Raw genomic sequence first — 21,481 nt, 5'->3', positions numbered from 1 at the left:
GGTTATATTCTTCAAAAAGATAGCTGATGGTTTCTGTATAAAGAAAGGAAAAGCCTTATAGGCTCTTAGATGTTTCTACTGAAAAGGGATTGAGTAAATAATAATAATTTTCTTATTAGTGTAAAAAAAATTTTCTTGTGTATTTAGATTCAAACAGTTTAAGTAGCTTATTTTCCATCAGTGCTCCCACTGGTTTGAACAGGATAAATGAGAGTACTGGTGAAAATGACAAAAATAAAGGTATTGATAACTGAGCCGGTATTTTTCATATTGGGAAGCCAATATCTATAGCAATACCTGCAAGCTGAATCGTGAGCCAACTTGGTCACCTTCTATGAAGTCTTTTCACTTCCAAAATAGAGCAATCAGACACAAAATCACAGTTCTATTGGTGAGAGATTACAGGCTAAAAAGACAATTCAATATTCTTGCTCCTTCCCCCAAATAGCCAAAGTAAAAAATACAGGGGGCTGTATTGGGGGGTTGAGATGCAACATCTCAGTTTGGGGACACCACAATCACAAGTGGAGATCTGGCTTGGGAAAAGATCTCTGTTTGGTGTCCTCCTAAGGGTTAAGGACAGACCAACAGCCTGGTGAGCTGGATTCCCTTGTCAGGAGCCTTAAACGGGGGGATGTGCACAGGGCTGCGGATTTTAATGGCAGCATTTACGTTTCACGTCGGGAGGGGGGATCCTCTGGAGCTCTCTGAAGGTGAGAAAAGAGGAAACCTTGTGAAATGAAACTGAGGGCTGTACGAAATCAAGGTCACAGTGCTAGTTAGCAATTTAATAATAACTGTGATCAACTTTGATTGAAAGTTGACGACTGCAATCCCACTTAATAGCCAGAGAGAAAACTGTTTCTGTAAGAGTTCAACTGAAATCACAGGATGAATGGCCAAGAAGTAGAAAGCAAATATTACTAACATAAAATGTGTTAGCTGAATTGCTTATTTCCATGTGGATGAGGCTTTTCTGTTATAAAGGGATATTTATCTGTCTCTGCATTGAATGGGACACATGTAAACACCCCAGGAAAGTTGGATATCCAGAGTGGTTTTGATTCCAAGTACTAGAGGCATGCTGGCACTTGGAACTAGTCTGGAGTTAACATATAATGAAAGCAAATGTTTACAAAATCATTTCCAATCACTACATTAAATATGGTTTCCCATTTTGAGGAATTTAATTAAATAGAATTAAAATAAATTAAAAATCTAAGTGATCATTTCCAATTCTCATCTGATTAAGAAAAAAACACAAAAGTTTTATTAAGAAAGATTTATTTAAATCCAAGGCTTGAGAATGACTGCTATGAGCTATTGAGAGAACATCATTTGTTAAGTCTCAGCAAATTATGCTAGTGGGAGGGCAAATGGCAAGTAATGAAATAAAGCTTCAAGTCTTTTACTCAGCATTTACCCTGATAAAACTTATTCTGATTTCACTGCTAAAGGATAGGCTGAATACAATCTCTAAAGGGTTTGTATTCCATCTTTTATACACATCTACAAACCTCAAGAAGAATCAATACAACAGTAAGCTCTAAGCCAAGAAAGATTATGTTAAATTTAGAATTAAAAAAAAATTTAAAAAAGAAAATAACTTTAAATCACAGGTTTGAAAATGAGCTGTCATAATAATCAAGCACATATAATCTAAGTATGGTCTTATGAAGCAGCCACTGCAAAACCAGCTGTCAGTTTGGAAGGCATGGGCAGGGACATTTTATCTTATGTAAAATATATATTATGTTATATTATATTGCTTAACTGCAACAATCCCTTCCTACTTAGGTGTTGGAGCAAACCAGGTGAACCAACATTGGGTACACAGATTTCAGAAGGTTACAGTTTTTCAGCTTTGTGATTCAAACCCTTCTCTTTACAAATGAGCAGCAATTTGAAACACGTTGACAGGCACTTTGCTCCATTCCACAACAGAAAAACACCCCAAAATTTTTAAATACAATGACAGATCTCTTCTATATGGCAATCAACTCAGCCAAAAATGATACTCATAAAGTCATGTGCTTTTGTAAGAGTTAGATGCTAAGGATTTCCTTAATTATCCAAATACCATCTGTCCTAACTCCCTGTGTTTACATTTGGTAATAAATCACAACAATATTGCGACTTTACGCCCTGCGCTTTGGTTAAATGCTCATATTAAGGAAAAAGTAATGGACAGCCATTTACAAAATGATTATTTAGACTTAGAATTTCATCTAAACTGAAACTAAAGAAGCATTGTGATCAGTCCCAGCTGATCAGCACTGTTTACCTCTTGGGTAAATAAAGACATGTATTTTGTGATGCATGCTTATCAGAAGTTGCCAAATAAAACAAGGATTGTGTGGCTTGGATATTCCAGACCACTTTGTATATATCCAACTTCCCCCTATTAGGTCATATTAATTGTCCAACTTATAAGTAGGTCTATTGTAAATATAAAAATAAAATTTGTCTTTATGTTTTTAGCAATATCAAATGCACATGAAAATCCTCCTCTGTATATAGTTACATGACATGTAGTACAAGCTTTATGTCCCCCTTTTAGCTTTTGCAGAGGAATGCATGCAGGAAACCAGCCTGCTGCATTGAGTACTTGTATTTCTTTAAGGTAAACACTGATGAAACATTTGGAAGATTGAAATAAAAACAAGAAATTTATGAGACATAAAGGTATCACGTAAAATTGCTGTGAATTACAATAAAATTGGCTGAATCCCAGAACAGATAATCCTTATAAACATGCAGGAATGTTGTAAACTGTATATGAATGTCAGTGATACAGTACATTAGGAGATTCATATTACACTTGGTGCTGTGCAAGTCTCCGTCCCTGGGTTTTTCATGGCCTCAAAGATTAAAATAAATATATGTAGTATCTTTCCTTCCTCCATGAAGGTATTTTATGTACACAGTTTTATTATGCTGAACAAAGATACCAAAGTCTGTTTTTTCTTGAGCTGTCAAAGTACAAAAGAAATGCAAAAAGTCCTTGCACAGATGTAGTAAAGTGCTGGATTTTATCTTTTGGCAGGTGCTCAATATGCAGCCCACATAATCACATGTTAATGACTGGAGTGTGTTAATCAGCATGCATACCTGATTCCTTCTTGCCCAAGGAAAAAAAAAAATTAACAATTTAGAACGTGTTAATGCTTCTACTTTTGAAAAAATTCATGTCAATATACAGAAGTGAATTAAAAAGTTTTCAGAAATTGCTTCATAAAAATAGGAAATGTTAAAATAGGAGAAAGGAATAAAATTACTACAGATTTAGGTGAACATAAACCACAAGTCTTTTGCGAAGAACTCAGGTGATAATTAATTCTGTTTAAACACAGTTCACCCTAGAATATAGGGAAAGGTTTAAAATAGACTGAGCATTTGGAAAAGAAAAATTATACAATGTCAAAATGAAAATAAAACAAATAAAACAAGCATGCCAACAAGAACAATTATTTGATTCTTCTTCAAATAAAGTTCAATTTTATATTTCACCACCTCCAATAAACACATTATCCTGCACACTTCTGGGGAATTGTTTTATTGTTTTTAATATGAAATGTTCACATCTTTTTATGCTAAAGATAGTAAAACAAAGTCCTTGATATTTTAAACCTTTAGACATGTGCTTAACATTATAGTTGCTGGTAGTCCTAATAAAGTTAAGCACATACCTGAATGCCTTCTGAATCAGAACAACATGCTTAAAAAATAATTAATTCTATCTTTTCTGCAATATATTTCTCATAGATGTTTATTTTATGGAAATATAAAATACCATATCCTCAGCTTTTACACACCCTTTAATTTCAGCCAAAACTTTGTAGCCATGCAATTATGTATGTAGGTATTTATCTCTTTAGTTAGATAAAAATTCTAATGCACTACCTGGCATGCAGAAATAATATCACAAGCAGAGTAGAATTGCTTTCGATGATCACAAAACTCAGATTTGTACATGTAAATAACAGCTGCATGAGCAATTTAGCAGAAACAGAATTGCCAGAGTTTAGGGCATTTATGTTCGATGCATTTTATATGTTCATATTCAGCCCATAAAGGAACCAAAAATAAAATTTCAAAACATGTAATTGTATCTATAACTTTCAAGAATTTGAAGCCATGAATTTATATAACAACAAATTCACAGTGTTTAGCATGTGTAAATGTTTTTCAATGATCTTCCTTAAACACCTGAGTTTATTTTCCTTAAAGGGAAGAACCTTCAACATGAGAAGTTAATAACATGGAGCAGGAGGTGGGGGGTAGCAACAGGATTGTGCCTGTTTTATGTAGAGACAGAAGCACCAAAATAAGAGCTTTAGGATACCACCTATTTCTGCCTTTCTGATGGCAGTAGCTTTGCTAAGGCTATATAAAGTAAAATGCGATACTCGACGATTTAAAATTATTTTAAAAGGAACAAATACATATGATATGAAAAGATCTTCAGTTTCTCTGCTGCATACATAAATCTGCTCTCAGTACTGCTGAGATGTACACACAGCCACAGTGGAAAGGTAGGAAGCCTTTCACTCCTTTGGCAAGAAGTCAACAAAAGATAGAGTCTTGACGTAATTATGAAATACCTGTCAATGCTGCCATTTGAGATAAAATCCAAAGAGATACCGTTTCTAAATCCAAGGGATCTCTGAATGATGTTACAAAATGTACAGGGAAACACAGCATATATTTGGAGACAATTAATTTTATTTGTGTGTGTGTCTGTGTTTGGTTTCCCTCGGTCCCAGGGAAATAACACCCATCGTTGAGACTGGGTTTGCTGCAGGGGTTCCCTGCGAGAGTCCCTCCCATCCAAATAGCAGCAGAGCAAAAGAGATGTGCCTGCCCTCATCCAGTGCATGCACACACTGTCTCACTAACTCCCACTGCCAGCTGCCCTGGGGTCATGGGGAAACAGCAGTGGGAAAAGAAAAGGGTCCAGTGACCACCTACAAGTGATCCCCACAGTGCCTGTGAGCTCCTCACAACCCCTGCTTGTCACATCAGGATTGGGGGTGGGAAAAGAACTCACCTCTCTGTGGATTAGTTACTGTTGGGAGCAGATGAGGAATTGTGCATTTTGGAGAAAGGGTCCAAATTTCTTTAGATTAAAACTGCTAAAATTTATTATTCATGAGTCCCAAGTCTAGCCTTAATAGCATAGGAATATACCACCCCATTCCTCAAAGAAGGTGTATTATAATACATCTAAATCTGTATTTTCTTGTTGGCCCTGCTTCCTCCTGATACTTCACAGCAAAAATAAAAAAAAATCTTTGTAATTTACCTCATGGGCTGTGTGGGACTCTGTATGAAGATGGGGGCCATTCCTGGTTCCCCAGTGAGAAAACATATTAATATTTTCCATTTCTTTACATACTGACCAATAAATATATTACCGGGATACAACCACTCAATTACTATTAAATTTAGCAAAATTAAGTATTTTTGGCCTTTCCAGCTCATCCTCTCTATTACCTTAACAGAGACAGATTTTGGATGCAATCTAAAAATTTTACTATTTTCTTCCCTGCTTTTCACTGTCTCATTGGACAAGGCACAATACTTTCACCATTATCTTAGTACCACTTTGCCCTCTTCCCTACAGTTTACCACAACTAATAGATATGGCCTTAGCCTGAAATAGGTTTTATTTTCTAGTAGGGCTACAATCAGCAATAAATACCCAGAGATCCAGGTGTTTTTACACTAAGTTACAGTTAGAAAGATAAGTATAATCTTTTCAGCCCAGTAATATGAATTTACAGAAATCTTTGGGTTGCTTTATCTCCCCCCCACTGTAACATCAAATTGGCTGGTGAAATGGTACTGGCAGTATAAGTCATTACAGGTCTGACGTTACAGTTGTTACACATTGCTGAATCTGTCAAATGAAAAGGGAGCACAAAGGGAATTTCCAAATGCAGCTGCTATTTCCCATTTGTTAAATCCTTTTATTACACCATATAAGTACACAGCTGGGAAATACTATAGAGTAGGAGTTAAAACAAAATATTTTGGCTTCCAGACATTCAGAATACACAAAGGACTCAGTGGAAAGCAATGCCTGATATCAAAAGGGAGTGAAAGTTTGAAAACATTTCTAGCCAGTGTGGTTTTTTTCTGATAATGAACAATGTAGTTTAAAGGTATCTTACATTACAGAAAGTGCTGCATGCCATAAATGTTACGTAGAAAAGCAAATTTTTTTCACTAAAATCGCCCTCCTACTGTATCTTTTCTAAACTTGAGATCTGTACAGCCCTCGTAGCAAATCATGATGCATACTGTGTGCTCTTTCAAATTCCAGTGAACTCCTTAGTAGTTTTAAGGACAGAAAGGATGCAGGATTGTGCTCTTAATTAGATACCAGATAAAAGAGAAATTTTTCCTCCCCATATGTCGACACAGCATTCTTTGAATTTACTACCTTTTAAGCAGACAACACACATTATTGATGCATTTTAATGACAGCACTACTGTCTTTACTTTCAAAGTAAATGCTATGAACAGGTGCTTCTTCAAATCTGCTTCTAAAGGGTCCGTCTGGGAAAGGTCAGAAAGTGCTTACCTTCTGGGAATTTGGGTTTATTAAGTAAAAAAGTGGCCACTGCCACAGCACCTATCTCAGAATTGCCCAACTCACCTTCTGGAATCTGTCTTTCTGGAAAGAAACATCTCTCCTCCCTCTAAGGAGTATGAACATGTTTTCATCAGGATAGTTGCAGGCCTCTCTAAATTCTTTCTTAACAATATAAATGCCTGCTTGACTGAGATACTTCAGAGAAACTCTCTGCAATGAATATAGGCTTAAATGTTTGCTCATAAAGAACATTTTTAAGTGAGGGGGAAAAAAATCATGAAAAATAGAACAAGGTACTTAAATGAGGGTCCCTCAAGGAGAAAAAAAAAAATTTCCCCATGTCACTGTTGTGATCTCACAAGCTATCTAAGTCACCTAACTGTAAATACACTTGGACCTTGCTCTGTACATTTAGAGCTCTTTTAATTGCAACCAAAAAACATCTCAGTCTTCACTGGTAGCCAAGCCTTGTAAATTAGACCCAGCTCTGAGCTGGGAAGAAAAAAAGATCCATTTGGTTTAGCTGAGAGCTTGTGAAAGAAGTCTGACATATATCCACCGCCAGATTTAAGCCTTGGGACTTGTGGAAACTGCTAATGATTTTCAGGACATTCATCTACATGGAATATTTACTGGAAAAAGGAGATAGGAAAACCAGAGTGCTAAGTCCCTCAAGCAAAGTTTATGCACCTGTTCTGAAACATGAGAGGCTGTGCAGTGATTCGTGCCTGTCCAGAGGTACAGCGAGTGTTGACATGACAGTGCAGCATGAGGAAAGGAAACAGAGATTGCTCCCTGTCACTGGGACTGCAAACCCCTCCAGAGCAACATGAGCACAAATGATCACACTGTACAAGGGCCAACCATTTCAGCTCACTCCAGGTCCAAGGAACAGGCTGAACCAAAAAAAAAAAAAAAAAGCATGGAAGGACTGCTGGAATCTCGTAGTTCCTTTCTCTCTAGGACACAGAGTAATTTTATCTATGATGCTGGTGTCCTAATATCAAAATTCCAAGAGTGCACCTGCCTCTCTGAATGAATGGAGAAGTAGCTGATGAATTCACAGATTAACTTTTTCCATCAACAAACTGGATCAGTCCTTTCTAGTCTGCATGCAGCTTGTCCCTCCTGATAACACAGAAGTTTAAATTATTCTAATGCCCTTATTGCATAACTTGGGCAAAAGACTAACTCTCAGTCCAAAATTCTGAATATAAGTCATAAATACAACTTACAACCTACCTTTCCAAATCACTAATCTATAATTATTTTTCTTTAAAGTGATTTTGCAGTGGAAGTTTTGCCTTCTTCATGACAGTTACCCAAATGCCTGAGAATATTTTAGGCCTGACAGAAAGTTCTGCACTGGGTGAAATTTTGCATTACAGATTAGATAGCATTTTTCTGGCTTGGTTTGATCTTTTGAATCAATTGGATTTTAGGAGGAAAAAAAAAAACAACACTATATTAACAAAATAAATCTTATTGTAGTGCTATTATTTAACTAACTCCAGACATGATAGTATGCACAAAGAACTCTGGTATCTCTGTTGAGAGAATACATTAGAACTATCTAGTCAAATTTGAAATGAATCTGTTATTGTTAGTGGTGCTAAAAAAATTCTGCAATTGTGCTTAACATTATTAAAATCTGCTGATTTGTACAAGAAAAAAAACTATTTGCTGAAAAAAAAATCTGATCACAGATATTTAATAGAAATTGAGAAATTTTGTGAAAAGGCAAATTATTCTTTTTAAGCTAACTGTCTGAATTTAAGGTTTTTGAAAGTCACTTTCCAGAGAGTCTGGAATTATGGTGTTCTAAATTTACAGAACACCTAGCTGCTCCACATACCTTAATTCTGTTTCTGAGGAACACATGCAAGGAAAACAAACTGACTAAGATGCCCTGTCCATTCAGCCTTCATTCAGTGCCCATTTATTGCAGTTTTGGGGATTCAGAGACAGAGCTACAACCACTAAATAAATTGTATTTAGGCTGCTGAAGAGAATAGGGATAATAGTTCTGATCATTTCCAACGTCACCTGTGTATAAGTGGTGATCTACCTACTCATAAACACCTTTCCCTTCCACAAAAAGTTGTAATTTCCTAAAAGCACAGTAGGATGTTTGTTTCACCTAAAATGCCAGCTTCTTTTGTGTCACCTAAAATGCCAGCTTCTTTGTTGCTGTGTAAAGATATAATGTTCTAGATTTGGTAGGTCCTATTTCTGAAAAATGAGTAAAAAAAATACATTAAAGTTTCTTCCTTCAGCACAACACTTTGCAGATGACAAACAGTTGTGAGCTACATCCTCCTGTCAGAAATTAATGCTTGAATATATGAGCTAGAAAGGTTATGACATAAATCAAGGTATGAATGAAAACATAATAAATAGATGCATTTCCTTTCAGAAGGTGAACTCATCAAATGACCTCATTCAAATAGACCTGTATACTTAAGTAAATTATACAATTGTAATTTACAATTACACCATACGATGTTGATCTACTGCCGACACTTTAACATTTAAAAAGCTTTACACCTGCACACGCCTTCCCAAAGATTGCAGTGAGCAATCCCTTACAGCACTAAATTTGGAAAGGCCCTGTGGGGATGGCCAGACTCACCATTCTGTGTTGGGCTGAGATTACTCCGTCCCACTCGGGGTCCTGCTGGATGGTGGTGACCAGGGTGGGGAGCTCCTCGGCGTGAGGTTTGTTGTGCATGACATTGTGTAGAGGCAGATGAGGGGCCGTGTGCTGATCACTGTTGCCCTCCTCCTTGTCTCGTGGTGCTAAGTCCTGGGTCATTGTTTCCTCTCCATCAGCTGCACATGCAAATGGAGAGGTAGCCTGCTTGGAAGACATTCTTCTGCGAGACAAGAGAAGGAGACAAAAAGAAAACATTGGTGCTCAGTGACAAAAAGAAAAAAAAAAAAATCAAGCTCAGAACAGTCCTTTAAGCGCACCACACCTGCCTAGAACAGTAACAAATTAATCACCTGCAGTCAACAGAATTTTGTATTCTAAAAAGCACAGGCTTGGGGATTTGGACCCAAAACAGAGGAAAAGTACTCCTTGATGCCAAGACAAGGTCACGGTTAAGTTATAGGGCATCATTCTGTACATTTAGACTTGTCAAACAGTATAATTTTCTCCAGTAATAAGAAAATGGTGATTTTATTGGTATTTTCATGCTGATTGTATATGAGTTCAATTCTTAAAACTCTTACTCCCATGAGCAACCTGAAGCTTACAAGCAAACCTTTAAAGGAGAGAGCTCATCATGCTTACCTGACCTCATTCCTTGCAAGCAGAAGATGCTTTTTACATATATGAGAATAAATTTTAAATCCATTTCAAATTCTGCTAAATGAGTCCTTTTGCTGTTTGTTTAAAGCTGTACTGCTTTTTGACAGTGTAAAATTTTGCCCAGTTTTACCTTTCAGAAAGCGTTTTGAGAAGCTCATGTGAAAAGTATTCTAAACCTAAAAGGTTTGTTAAATGGATGGACAATACCTTAGTAACATTTTACAGTTCAAACTAAAAACCTAAAATAATTATGTTTATTTTCATTTTAGACATGAAGTACAGGATATAGCTCAACAAAATACTTTGAATTACTTAAAAGTGCAATGAATAAATGCACTGATTTATGTTAAATGCCTTTTCCTAATAATGGCCTCTTACTACCATCTCATATGCAAACACAGCTTTCGCCACAGTTTCTGCACTTAGATGAAAATATTACTGACTTCAACTTAAAATCTGAAAACACTATCATTTAAAATTTCTAGTAAGATTAACTGCAACTGTTAAAACAATCATTAATAAACCTGAAAAGGGACAGCTAAAATATATTAGTTATTTTCCCAGGTCTTAGTAACTCCAGAATATCCTTGACACCAAAATTGCTGAGAAACTAAGGAATAAGATCTTCACCTTAATTGCTTTTTAACAATAATTGATTTCATACCATTTCTTTAAAAATGCACAAATCAGTTAACATAGGAAACCACATGAGCATTTTTCAAATTAGCAAATCATTAACTTGCTAGTACTGTTTCTACAGACAAATAAATACTGATTAAAGGGTCTGGAAATCTGAGACTAACAGTTAAATTTACAAATCTGTCACATGCTTTCATGAATATTACAGTGAAGGAAATATCAAGTGCAAAGAAAAATAATTAAGTTAATTCCAATTTAAACAGTAGTTTTTATGTAGCAGCCTGTGTTTCACATAGGATTTAACAGCTAATGCTAAATTTCTCACAATTAATGAGGGAGTTCAGATTTAGTATCCTACAGTGAAAAAAAAATTAATATAGGATCAACTAATCTAATTATGTACAGTTCAATATGAAAGTATTACAAGCTTTGAAGTGCTCTGAAACATATTACAACACTGATACCTATTTAGAATAACTATTCTGTAAATAGAGATAATCCTGCCTCTTAAACTCGATACTGGTGGGGGAAAAAAAGGTTCGTGTTTTCTTTAGGGAAGCCTAAATGTAAGTGGGAGTCTAACATGAGTGTTGCCAATAAGCAGAACCGAGGAATTTAAACCGTGCGTTGCATTCTTCCTATGCTAAAGAATTTGTGTTGATGCTACAGAGAACATGCCAAGAGTTCAGCAACCGGCATTATCGTGTGCACTTCAAAAGGTTCTGGCTCATAATTGCTATGATCCAAGATAAAATAAAAGGTTGCTTTCCCTTTTCTCATTAAAGTAGTCACGTTAATGCAATCACTCACATGAAAATATAAGTCATGCTTTGCGTAATTTGAAAACCCGACATGAAAACCGAAAGTCACAATAAAGGTTTTTCCTTTCTTTCACCTTCTCAACAGATCTCATTCCTGTCTCATACTGAACGAGCTTCTGTGTAAAGCAAGAGCTATGGCTGTTTCTTCACCATAAATTAATCATGACACAAAACTAGAAATGAAAATGTCTCTTAAGAATAATTTCAACTACAAACTGCACCAATGAATAATACTGCACAATCCTAATTAAACACAACTCTGCAGCTGCAAAAATAGGCTGAATATGTCCAAAGCTATGAGTTGGCTTTAAAGGCTGGTTTGTTAGGGACTGTTTTCTTAAGGAAGGCTGGGCCCTCAGTCTTAATCAGCCAATAAATTATTTCCTGCAATTACATTAAATAGAAAATTATCTTCAAATTGGGAATGTTAATTGAAAATCAAAATTCAGACTGAAGTTTAGAAATTACATGCTGAATATAATTAGTCTAGAAAGGCTTCACCTCTATTTCATAAACAGGCTTTTGGTGTTTCCCCAAGTGACCATTCAGCAAAGCTATCTACTGGTAATACACTGTAAGGGAAGCATTTTTTTCCTTGACACGTACACTAATATACCTTCCTCTTATTCATGATGTTTTAAACACAATTCAATAAAAATCTCCATTCAACTGCTGTGAAGTTGATTACATAAAGGGACTTTGTTAATATTATTTATAAATTTATAAATAAATATAATTAAAATAATTATTTATAAATTTATAAATAAATTTATAAAAAGTCCCACTGACTAATAATCTCAAGCCACACCCAGCAACTTTTTTCTGTACTGGAGCAAGAGGACAGACCAAGGGTAGGGTTCAAGTGCTTCCTAGCTCCACCCACCACTTCTCCCCAGTGCTACATAATGGACAGACACCTTCCATGCTGCACTTTAATCAGTCACCCATAGCCTTGGAGCCTGGAAGGGAAGACAGGCTGGGGCAGGTCTCCCAGGCACTTGCTTTTCTCATGGCATAATTTTTAGGGGTGTGTTTCACTTCTATTTTCTCCAAAGCTTTGTTAAAACAACTAGATTTAATGGTAACTTTTTGGTTGTTAGATTAAAAACATTGGGTTTAAAAGGACAGATGTGTAGGGACCTGTTAGATTAAGCCCTCCACATTCTTTTGCCAGCACAATCATTAACTCAGTGAATATACTTCATTTTTACATGGCTTCCTAAGGGTGTCCAGTTATGCCTGGGTTTGCAATCAGGAAAGCAGGGCAAATTTAAACTCTGCAGATGGGTGTTATCCAGCCATTTGGGAGAATTCTGAACACATGATTCCATCAGGTCAAAAGGCAGAGTTCAGTCAATAACTCCAAGGTCTCATTCAATTCCAGTGGAGAAGACTCTGGCCCAGTTGAGTAGTTTATGTTTATGATAAAATTAAGCTGTAGAGCAGCGTGTTGTGTTAAAATATTTCAATGTTAAAATATGAGCATGAATAGCAGTCAAATTTTAAGCCATAACAACTTCCCAATTTTATATTTAAAATATTCAAAATGCATTTGCTAAAATCCCTGCTGAGAGGAGGAAAAAAAAAATCAATATTCATAATAAATAAGGCTTGTAAAACTTGTATCAGAAATTTACTAATTTCCATTATAATTTATTTTATTTTTTTTTTCCTGCTATTATCAATTAAACTCACTGGAATGATTTTTTAAAAAATAAAAAAAAAAAAGTTTCTGATAAAAAATATCTCCCTAGTTATAACCCCTGCAAACAGGGGTTTATAATGGAAGTGCTGACACAACCCTAACTACAGCAGCGCAAATGGTGCCGCTATAATACACAAAATCAAGTTCTATTATTCTAAACTATCCTCGCTCGGGGGGTTTTCTTTACTGTGCTCCCAGACAAACTGCTGAAGCATGAAAAATTTAAATGCAATCAAGTGGGTCCAATTCTACTTTACTAGAACAAGTGTCTACAGTGGTACAATCTTAAAAGAAGATGCAACAGATTTGTTTGGTGCTTTTCTTTCTTTTTTCTTTTTTAGCTGTTTATTTATAATACTGTGCAGTGGAGATAAAATAAGAGAGGAAATTACACTCACATTATATCAGTATATTGATTACACAGCACACAATCAGAAAGAAAACTACATTGTGAAATTGTTGCTTTGGTTAAATTGACAGATTAGCTGAACACAGCAATCACTGAAGGTGGAAAATATATCTAATGGGTATGAGAAAAGGTTGGAAAAGGCCCTAATTAACTGAAGTCCTATCACCTACTCAATTCTGAGAATTTAAAAAAACTTGATCCGTATTTTCCAACTCTAGAATAAATTCTACCTCATTTTGAATTTGAGACATAAACAAAATGTGATAATTTATCAAAAGGTCAGTAAACCTAAAGGATTGGACCCCAACTTCAGTCAGCCTCAAGTAGAAAAGCTAAAACTGAACTGCTACAGGCTTTTTTTACCTACAAAAACCTAAACACAATCCCAAACAGCTTCACTTGCTATAAATATGACCTGATTTTTTATTTGAAACCAGAGAAGAAATTCTCTCTGCCCTAAAGAAGACAGCCAGTCAGATTGACAAAATGTTGGTTTTTCTTTTTTTCCTACATCCAGTGTGTTATACCTTTCTAAATGCAAATGTTAATACTTTTTTTTTTGTCTAAGGTTTTCCTCAAATTCTTCAAAAATTCATATCCTCTTTTTCAAAACAATTAGCTGGTAGTCCTGACATGAAAGGCTTCCAAAGCCTGAAAAATCTTCCATCCCTGTTGACTGCTCAAGTGATTAAATGTTACAGTAGAAATTAAGGCAAGACGTGGAGTTTCAGCTGCCAGACATTTCAGAACCAAGCCACGAAGTATAACAACAGATAACAACAATGCAATGGCCCAGACACTGTTCCAAAAACATATAAACTGAGCAATAACAACAGATCTATGACAAAGCAGACTTATAGTTGGCTGGGGATTCTCCCTTCTGCTCTGCTCCACCCTCACAAAGCATTCATAAACCTAAAGGCATGTCTACACTGCAGCCACATAAATGACTGCTTTGTAATGCTCAGATATCCAAACTAATTTTAAACAAGCTTGCTTCTGATAGCTCTCCAACTACAGTAGCATGGTGCTCAGATGGCCTAATTCATCCTGCTTTAGTGACTGCAGCAGAGACATAACCCAGGTCTACAGCTCCAACAGTAGATTGGAATCAGATTAGATTAGAAATATATTCGCTTACAGAGCTTTTATGAACAGTCTCCATTCCTTTTCCCCAAAGTGCCAGATTAAAGTACTTAAGTGCATGATTAACTGTAAGTATGCAAGCAGTCCACTAATTTCAAATTGGACTACTCAGTTTCAAAAAGTTAAGCACATGTCTAAGTGCTTTGGTGACTCCAGAACTAAATAAATTAAAAGAAACCATTTTTAGAAGTACTCATAACCTTTTAAGCATTTCCTTCTAAACTTTTATGCTAACCTGGTGTTCAGAACTAAAAAAAAAAATTTAAAAAACATAAAGAAATCAGCCACAGCATCTTATCCCTTCCCAAGTTTTAAAATGTGCACACTCCTCTCATAATTTTAAACATTGTTACATTGTTAAAGGACCCTCCCTCACAAATCATCACTTTGCTTTGGGGTATACTAGATGCATTATAGCTCAGATAGACTTAAAGAAAAATGAATGTGTTTTGGCAAGAGCCAAAATATTTTGCAGTTCTGCCTTGTAAAATAATGTTGTGTAGGCAGAACCCAGCAACGTAACTCACTGTAAAGCTAATGCTGTAATCTTGATGCCATCTTAGAATAAACAGCTATTTCCTAAAATTATGAAATCTTGTCTCTCTTTTCAAGGAGAATTAGGAACACAATTGAACAGTTAGTAAAAGATTTTGTACTCCTGGGGCCCCACACCGCAACATAAATCCCTCTGCACAAAGCCCGAATAGCTCGAGAAGGCTGCAATGGGAGAGAATCTCTGTTTCTGTTCCTGGCTCTGAGTCACAGCAAGGCCTCAGGCCAATCAACTCAACTCCCTCAAGCTCTTCCTTGGCTTCATTTTGCAGGAATTCTACATGAATTAGTTACATATAGATCATAAACAGCACTGCAAGATTAGAGAGTTTATGGTAATCGCAGGAACCACCTTGGAAATAAAAGGGCGGGAGGGGGAGTGGAAGCAAATGTGATTCAAGAAATGACAGCTAAAATGTTAACTGAGCACCCAAATCTCTGGCTGAAATAAGCATCAAGCTAAGCAATACACCCACGGCTTCCAAGATACACACTCAGCTATTCTTGCATTTGTTTTTCCAATCCAGGCAAATTACCCTTCTGCTAATAGATACGAATCCAAATCACAAAGTTTGACTTCAGATTCAGACTTCCTCAAAGCTCAGAGGGAAGAACTTTTATGGTATTTCTTTTCCTTTGAAAAAAAAAAGAACATGAAGGGAAAAAAAAAAAAACAGCATCTTGGAATTTTTTGGAAAGTCATTTTCTTATGTTCTGCCATTAGAGCGACCTTCCCAGCCATGCAGCCACAGTGAAGTACTAGGATTAGTGAATGAGCTCTTGTCTCTTTATCTACTTCTTGAAAGCATCAAAATGGACACACCAAAAGAGCCTCACAACCCCTCTGGACTTTTCAGTGAAAATCCAAAATGTCTGTTTGGATTCATAAATGCCAAAATCACAACCTATCTTTTTTAGCAATCTAAATACTCCACCCTCTTTATCCCCTACCAGAAGCTTTCACTGAAAATGCCTAAGGTGAACGAACCCACATTGAACACAGTAAAAGAGCAGTGAAAGAATAGTCACTTGGCACCTGGGATGTGCTCATCTTCAGTCACAGTAGTTAATATTTTCTATAGTTTATATTTAGCTGACAATATTGCTGTCACATTATTTAAACAGCTTGAGACTGTTCTTTGGACTGGAGCTCATATGCCCTGGAATGCTTTGACTCATGAATTGTTTCTCCTGATAATGTTACATCACGTAACCACCTCTGTTTAATTGGTTGGTATTAGCTTCTCAGTGATGGCTGCCTTTAAAGTCCTATGACTGGGCCATGTGTCTCTGGATATCCAATTTCTTACTGTTGGAAAAAGAAAAAAAAAAAAAAAAAGGCAGTACTGACTTCCAGCTATCTTTACCAATAATTATGGGAACAAGAGTGAGCATGCCAAGAATTTATCCATCAGCAACTTATTAGGATTTGTTTTTCTAGGCAGCAAGTAAGAGAAAATACAATATAAATAAAAGCAATCCTTAACAATAAAATTAGAAAACGATGCTTGCTATAAATAAGCACTAATCCACATATTTTTATGGGTCAGAATTACTTAATTGTTTATCTGAATGATTATATAAATGGTTTTGATAAATGATGCCTAAAAACACTAAAATAAGAAAAACTTATTTTAGCATGTTTAGACTTTGAGACTTTACACAGAAGACAAAAATACTTTTTTTTTCCTCCCTTAAAAAGACACTTAAGAAGTTGTTCTAATAACTGAAAATCTTCCTGATCACACTGAGACCTGGTGGGCATAAGTTCCTGAAAGGTTCATTAAATCCTTTCAAGGCTCCACTAGAAACATGCTCCAATGGTAAGATACAGTATTCTTATATTATTTCCCTCCTATGACACATTTTCAGGAGTTGCCTAAAATTCCATGTGATGAGTTAAACAGTTAATTTTCAATCCTGCAGGTGTGAAAGGTCACATGCCATCTCTCTGCATTTCAGAACAGAAATATCAATACAGCCAGACTTCTTTCCCCCCCCTCCCATTTCCTACTCTCTCCTTTCCATATTTTTAGTTCTCAGTTCTAAGTCAAACCAAACAGCTCTGCAGACAGAGAAATGAAGTATCAGTTTCAGGCTCACCTGTAGCCTGTTGCACTAAAGCACCAAATTAGAACCTCCATGTAACACAAAACAATGGCTCTGCAGCTCAGTTACAGATTTTTCCTTTTAATAAAAACCTTACGCTACAAGCCTAAAAACATTTCTAGCAGGCAAAACATTTCTGATTCAGTAGAGGTTATGCAAGCATCAAAGCACTTAAATATAGGTGCCAAACCACATTGCCAGGAGCTCTTAGTATTGTGAAGTACTGTTACCTGACAGCTCAGTGAATATAAAATTGCTTGTTTCTCCAAATGAAGACAATCAAATTGTCACCTTCCATTGTAATAACACACAACTTGAGATCAGCAAAGTGCCAACACAATTACCAGGAAGAAACAAAATGTAACAAAAAATATCAGATCTAAAATTCTCTAAAGGGTAAACACTTCCATCTGGCTATTCACACACACACACACAAAAAAAAAAAAAAAGAAATATGAGATATTCAGATGAGAGATTTTATTCTCACTATCAAATATCCTAGTTAATTTAGCAATAAGATTTATTTATAAAATAGAAAAAATGGCAAAAGGAGGTGATTCATGAAACACTAAAAATAAACACAGGTCAGAACTGTGCTGGGATTTTACTTGTGCACATTTAAAGTACTGCAAGGGTCAGCAGAGCTGCTGCTAGGGACGAGCATACATATCTGTACTGTTGTTATTATAAACTCATATATGTGAGGTTTCATAAAAATTAATTCTAACTGGCACACGGCGTACTTTGGCACAAGCTACACATGACGTGCCACTTTTATTTGTTTATTTAAATGACTTCACTCTAAGAACTGAAAATGAAGTTTGAACTGCAGTCTGCCTCAGAACTGGGACTTTCAGGATATTAAAAACTGAGGAAAACCTTTGAAGGAGGTAATCTGAATACATGAAAAATAGCATTTTCACCATATATTTCTTGAGGTTATTCAGCAAGTGGCCTAAATATTCAGGAGTGAAATTTGCATTTTGGTGATGCAGAGATCTAATAACTAGAAATTGTTTTATATCTACAGTAGCTCTGGGCATCCTATAAACTACAAAAGAGTGTCCTAGGTAGGATATATACATGGAAAGCTATTTTCATCTAGTTCACAGAAATGAAACAAAACTTAAACCCTTCTTGAAAAATTTGCACTGTAGGGTGATATAATGGATTATCTCTTCTGTGTTGACATTCCATTCACTACTAACACACACAAAGTTCCTGTGCATTTCTTGAAGAAAATGCACATCACCTTCACATACTCTTTAAGGTTTCCCCAGCTGTGGGCAAGTTAGAAAAGAAAAGAGCAGAGCCAAGACTCAGCCTTTGACATCAGCGTTTCTCTGAAGGACTATTAAGGAATGGCAGTAATGGTCAAGGAGATTTTTTTCCACCCTGCACAGCTGCACCAGAGCCAGATATAACTCTAGCCCTTTGGCTAAAGCAGGTACAAGGACTACTTAAACACATTGCTAGCCTTGCAGAAGAGGATAAGGTGCAGCTCCACATATCCAACCAGGAATTTCTGCTGTGTCTTGTCTCAGGTGCCTCATCCACAGGAGCTCAGGTGCAACATAGAAAAGCTGGATTTTCCAACTGCAGCCTGCTCCCAGGCTTTGGCCTTTGATGGATGCTCTTGTGCACTGCACTCAGTGACAAAACACAGCAGGAACAGAGGAAGAAAGGAAGGTAGCAAAAACCCAAAACTAATTTAAAGGCCCAAGTACTTTGATCAGATAAAACATAACTAGACACAATGCCCATTTTTGTGCAACTTTGGGAAGTTCTGGTTTTTGTTCAGGGTCCTTACAATCAGGCTTTTTGAAGGCAGCATTGTGCACAATATTGCTTTGTTTTGGACTGAGGTCTATGCAATATGATCATTACCTGTGTGCACAATGGGAACCCCAAAATGTGTTCATAGACCCCTGCAGGAGCCACCTCATTTCAGCAGAGAGCTGCAGCTACTTCTGGGAGAAAGAAGCATTCTGTTCAGAAAAAGATCACACACCTAGCTAAATCTACTCAGGAAATATTTGAGAAATACCCTTATTTGATGGGCAGTGTGGCCAAGGACAAGGGTGGAAATATCTCTCTTATTCCCCCCAAATTCTCCACTGCTTGGGCTGCTTTTCTTTTTATTTTAATTACCTTCACTACAAAAATATGAAGAAAAAAGATAAATAATTACAACACTCTAAGAAATCAAATAAAGTACAACAAAACATTTTCTCCTCTATTAATTAAGGTAATCAGCTGCTATTAAGTGCAAACAATTTAAAGTTCAATTTATTGAGACTTTGAACCTCCTATCCTTTCACCAGTTCCACAGGTGAAATATCTACCAATTTTAACTGACTTTAAAAAAAGCCTGAAATAATAAGACATTGTTATTCAAAGACTTAGCATGACATACTTAATATCAAATATTTTAGCTGTTATTTAGTTTTAAAAATAAATTGTTTAATACTAACCAGATTCCCAAATAAAGCTCTCTATTTTTTAAGGAATCCACTGAGGCATCTAAGGACTAGGCACTAAAAAGAATCAGAGAACATTAAAAAGTAATCATCACAGGAGAAACTTACACCACTTCACTATTCAGCTTGAAGAGATCAAGCAGCAGCAGTCCCTGCATGCAGCACTCTGAAACTGCATCAGTTGCAGAGCAAACTACAAAACTCCCCCTGTCTTTTGGTTTCAGTTCTGTAATGCACCACAAAAGTGTTAAAAATAAATAAAAATCCGCAGTAATTGAGGACCCTCCACTATCCCACCTCCACGGAAGGTTATAGAATACAGCATCTGCTCTCTGAGGAGGAAACATGCATATCAAAATCAATCATAAGGGTAAAGGTGAAGAGTGCTCAGGCTCGGAATTGCTCCACATTTCAGAGTGTTCAAAGTTCAGTGTCAGTAATTTTAAATGTGTTAAAGAACACAATGAAGAACAACTGTCAGAGGACAAAAGAAAACACAGGCCAGCACATGAACCAAAGGCTTAGATTAAGTTGTTTCCAAATAATTAGAAAGTAAAAAGACCAATGGTCTAAAATGCAGGCTTTAAAATATTGTCAGTGATTTTAAATATTTTTTACCATTACCCTGCACATCCAGTTAGATCCCCTGCAAGTGATTTTAGCTAAAAGGCTGAGATATCCTTTCATAACTTGTGATGTAGCATGTTTACCATTGAAATATATGGTGCCTTATTGTGGTTTTCATCTCTGACCCATTTTTTCCGATATATTAAGGATAAAACACACGATCTGCATTTGTAAGGGAGTCTTGTCTTTTCAAACAGTGTCATTTTTTTTTTGCTCAGGGCTATATTTTGTAACCATTCCCCACTTATGTTTATTGGTAATAATTTATAATAGACAAGTAAACAGTGCATAATATGTGCAGACTATTACTTCAAAACTCAGATTTGAACAGTTTCATTTTCTCATGGACATTTGTGGAGGGCTCTGTTAACAATTTCAAAGGCAGTGCCATACAGAACATGATACACACATTTCATACACACAGATTTGCAGGCAGGTTTAGTTGGTACAGCTATCCTCATTACCATGACCCATAAACAAGACAGTCCATTTCCTGTGGTTCTAACCCAAATATGTATAGAACTGAAAAGAAATGTATCTTTTAATCTAGGAATTATGACACAGAATCCTTACGGATTTTTGAGAATGGGTCAGATCCTCAGACGCTGTAAATCAGAGCAGTTGTATTGAGGTTAACTCAATCCTATTTATTCATCTAAAAATATATCCTTAACAACTTTTCTTGGCATTGAAGATTTATGTTGGGTCTTTCTGCAGTATGAAATTTCTGTGTTTTCCGTGAAAAACTGAGTACCAATATTAGCAGGAATCATATGACACGATAATATTCCTCCAAACACTCATGGCAGATAAATGCAAAAAATAGTAAGGTAGATTAGGAATAGTGGCAGACTGTATCCATTGCTCTCAGTATTTTTAAAGTGTATTCCTCTTGAGCTGATTCAAAATAACAAGACCTCTTCACTTAGACAAGCACTTTCAGACAAAAACCCAAAAAAAATTACCTCAGTGACTGGCATAAGAGCTTATAACAGATCATAATTTGGGGAGGAATCAAACACAAACTACTGAAACAAAAATAATTTATGTTTTAATTGGAACATGAATTCTTAGGC

General features: G+C 36.1%; 1 protein-coding gene across 16 annotated transcripts in view; it reads right to left on the bottom strand.

Moving 5' to 3' along the window:
• The window catches only part of SOX6 (SRY-box transcription factor 6), a 370,607-nt gene that overhangs the window by 220,466 nt on the left and 128,660 nt on the right, over window positions 1-21,481 (bottom strand). For 15 of the 16 annotated variants that reach the window (XM_071427882.1, XM_071427878.1, XM_071427887.1 and 12 more), the window contains one exon: window positions 9,234-9,477. In XM_071427882.1, coding sequence (XP_071283983.1) covers window positions 9,234-9,473 — 240 coding nt within the window. In that variant the 5' untranslated portion in view covers window positions 9,474-9,477. Of the gene's footprint in view, window positions 1-9,233; window positions 9,478-15,725; window positions 15,750-21,481 lie in introns of those variants that run through there. The other variant, XM_071427885.1, reaches the window with a different exon arrangement.

The sequence above is a fragment of the Agelaius tricolor genome, unplaced genomic scaffold, assembly GCF_023055355.1.
Source record: "Agelaius tricolor isolate 1412-34295 unplaced genomic scaffold, bAgeTri1.0.p SCAF_5, whole genome shotgun sequence".
NCBI lineage: Eukaryota > Metazoa > Chordata > Aves > Passeriformes > Icteridae > Agelaius > Agelaius tricolor.
Note: the sequence above shows the minus strand (reverse complement) of the source record. Positions and strands in the feature narration are given on the sequence as shown.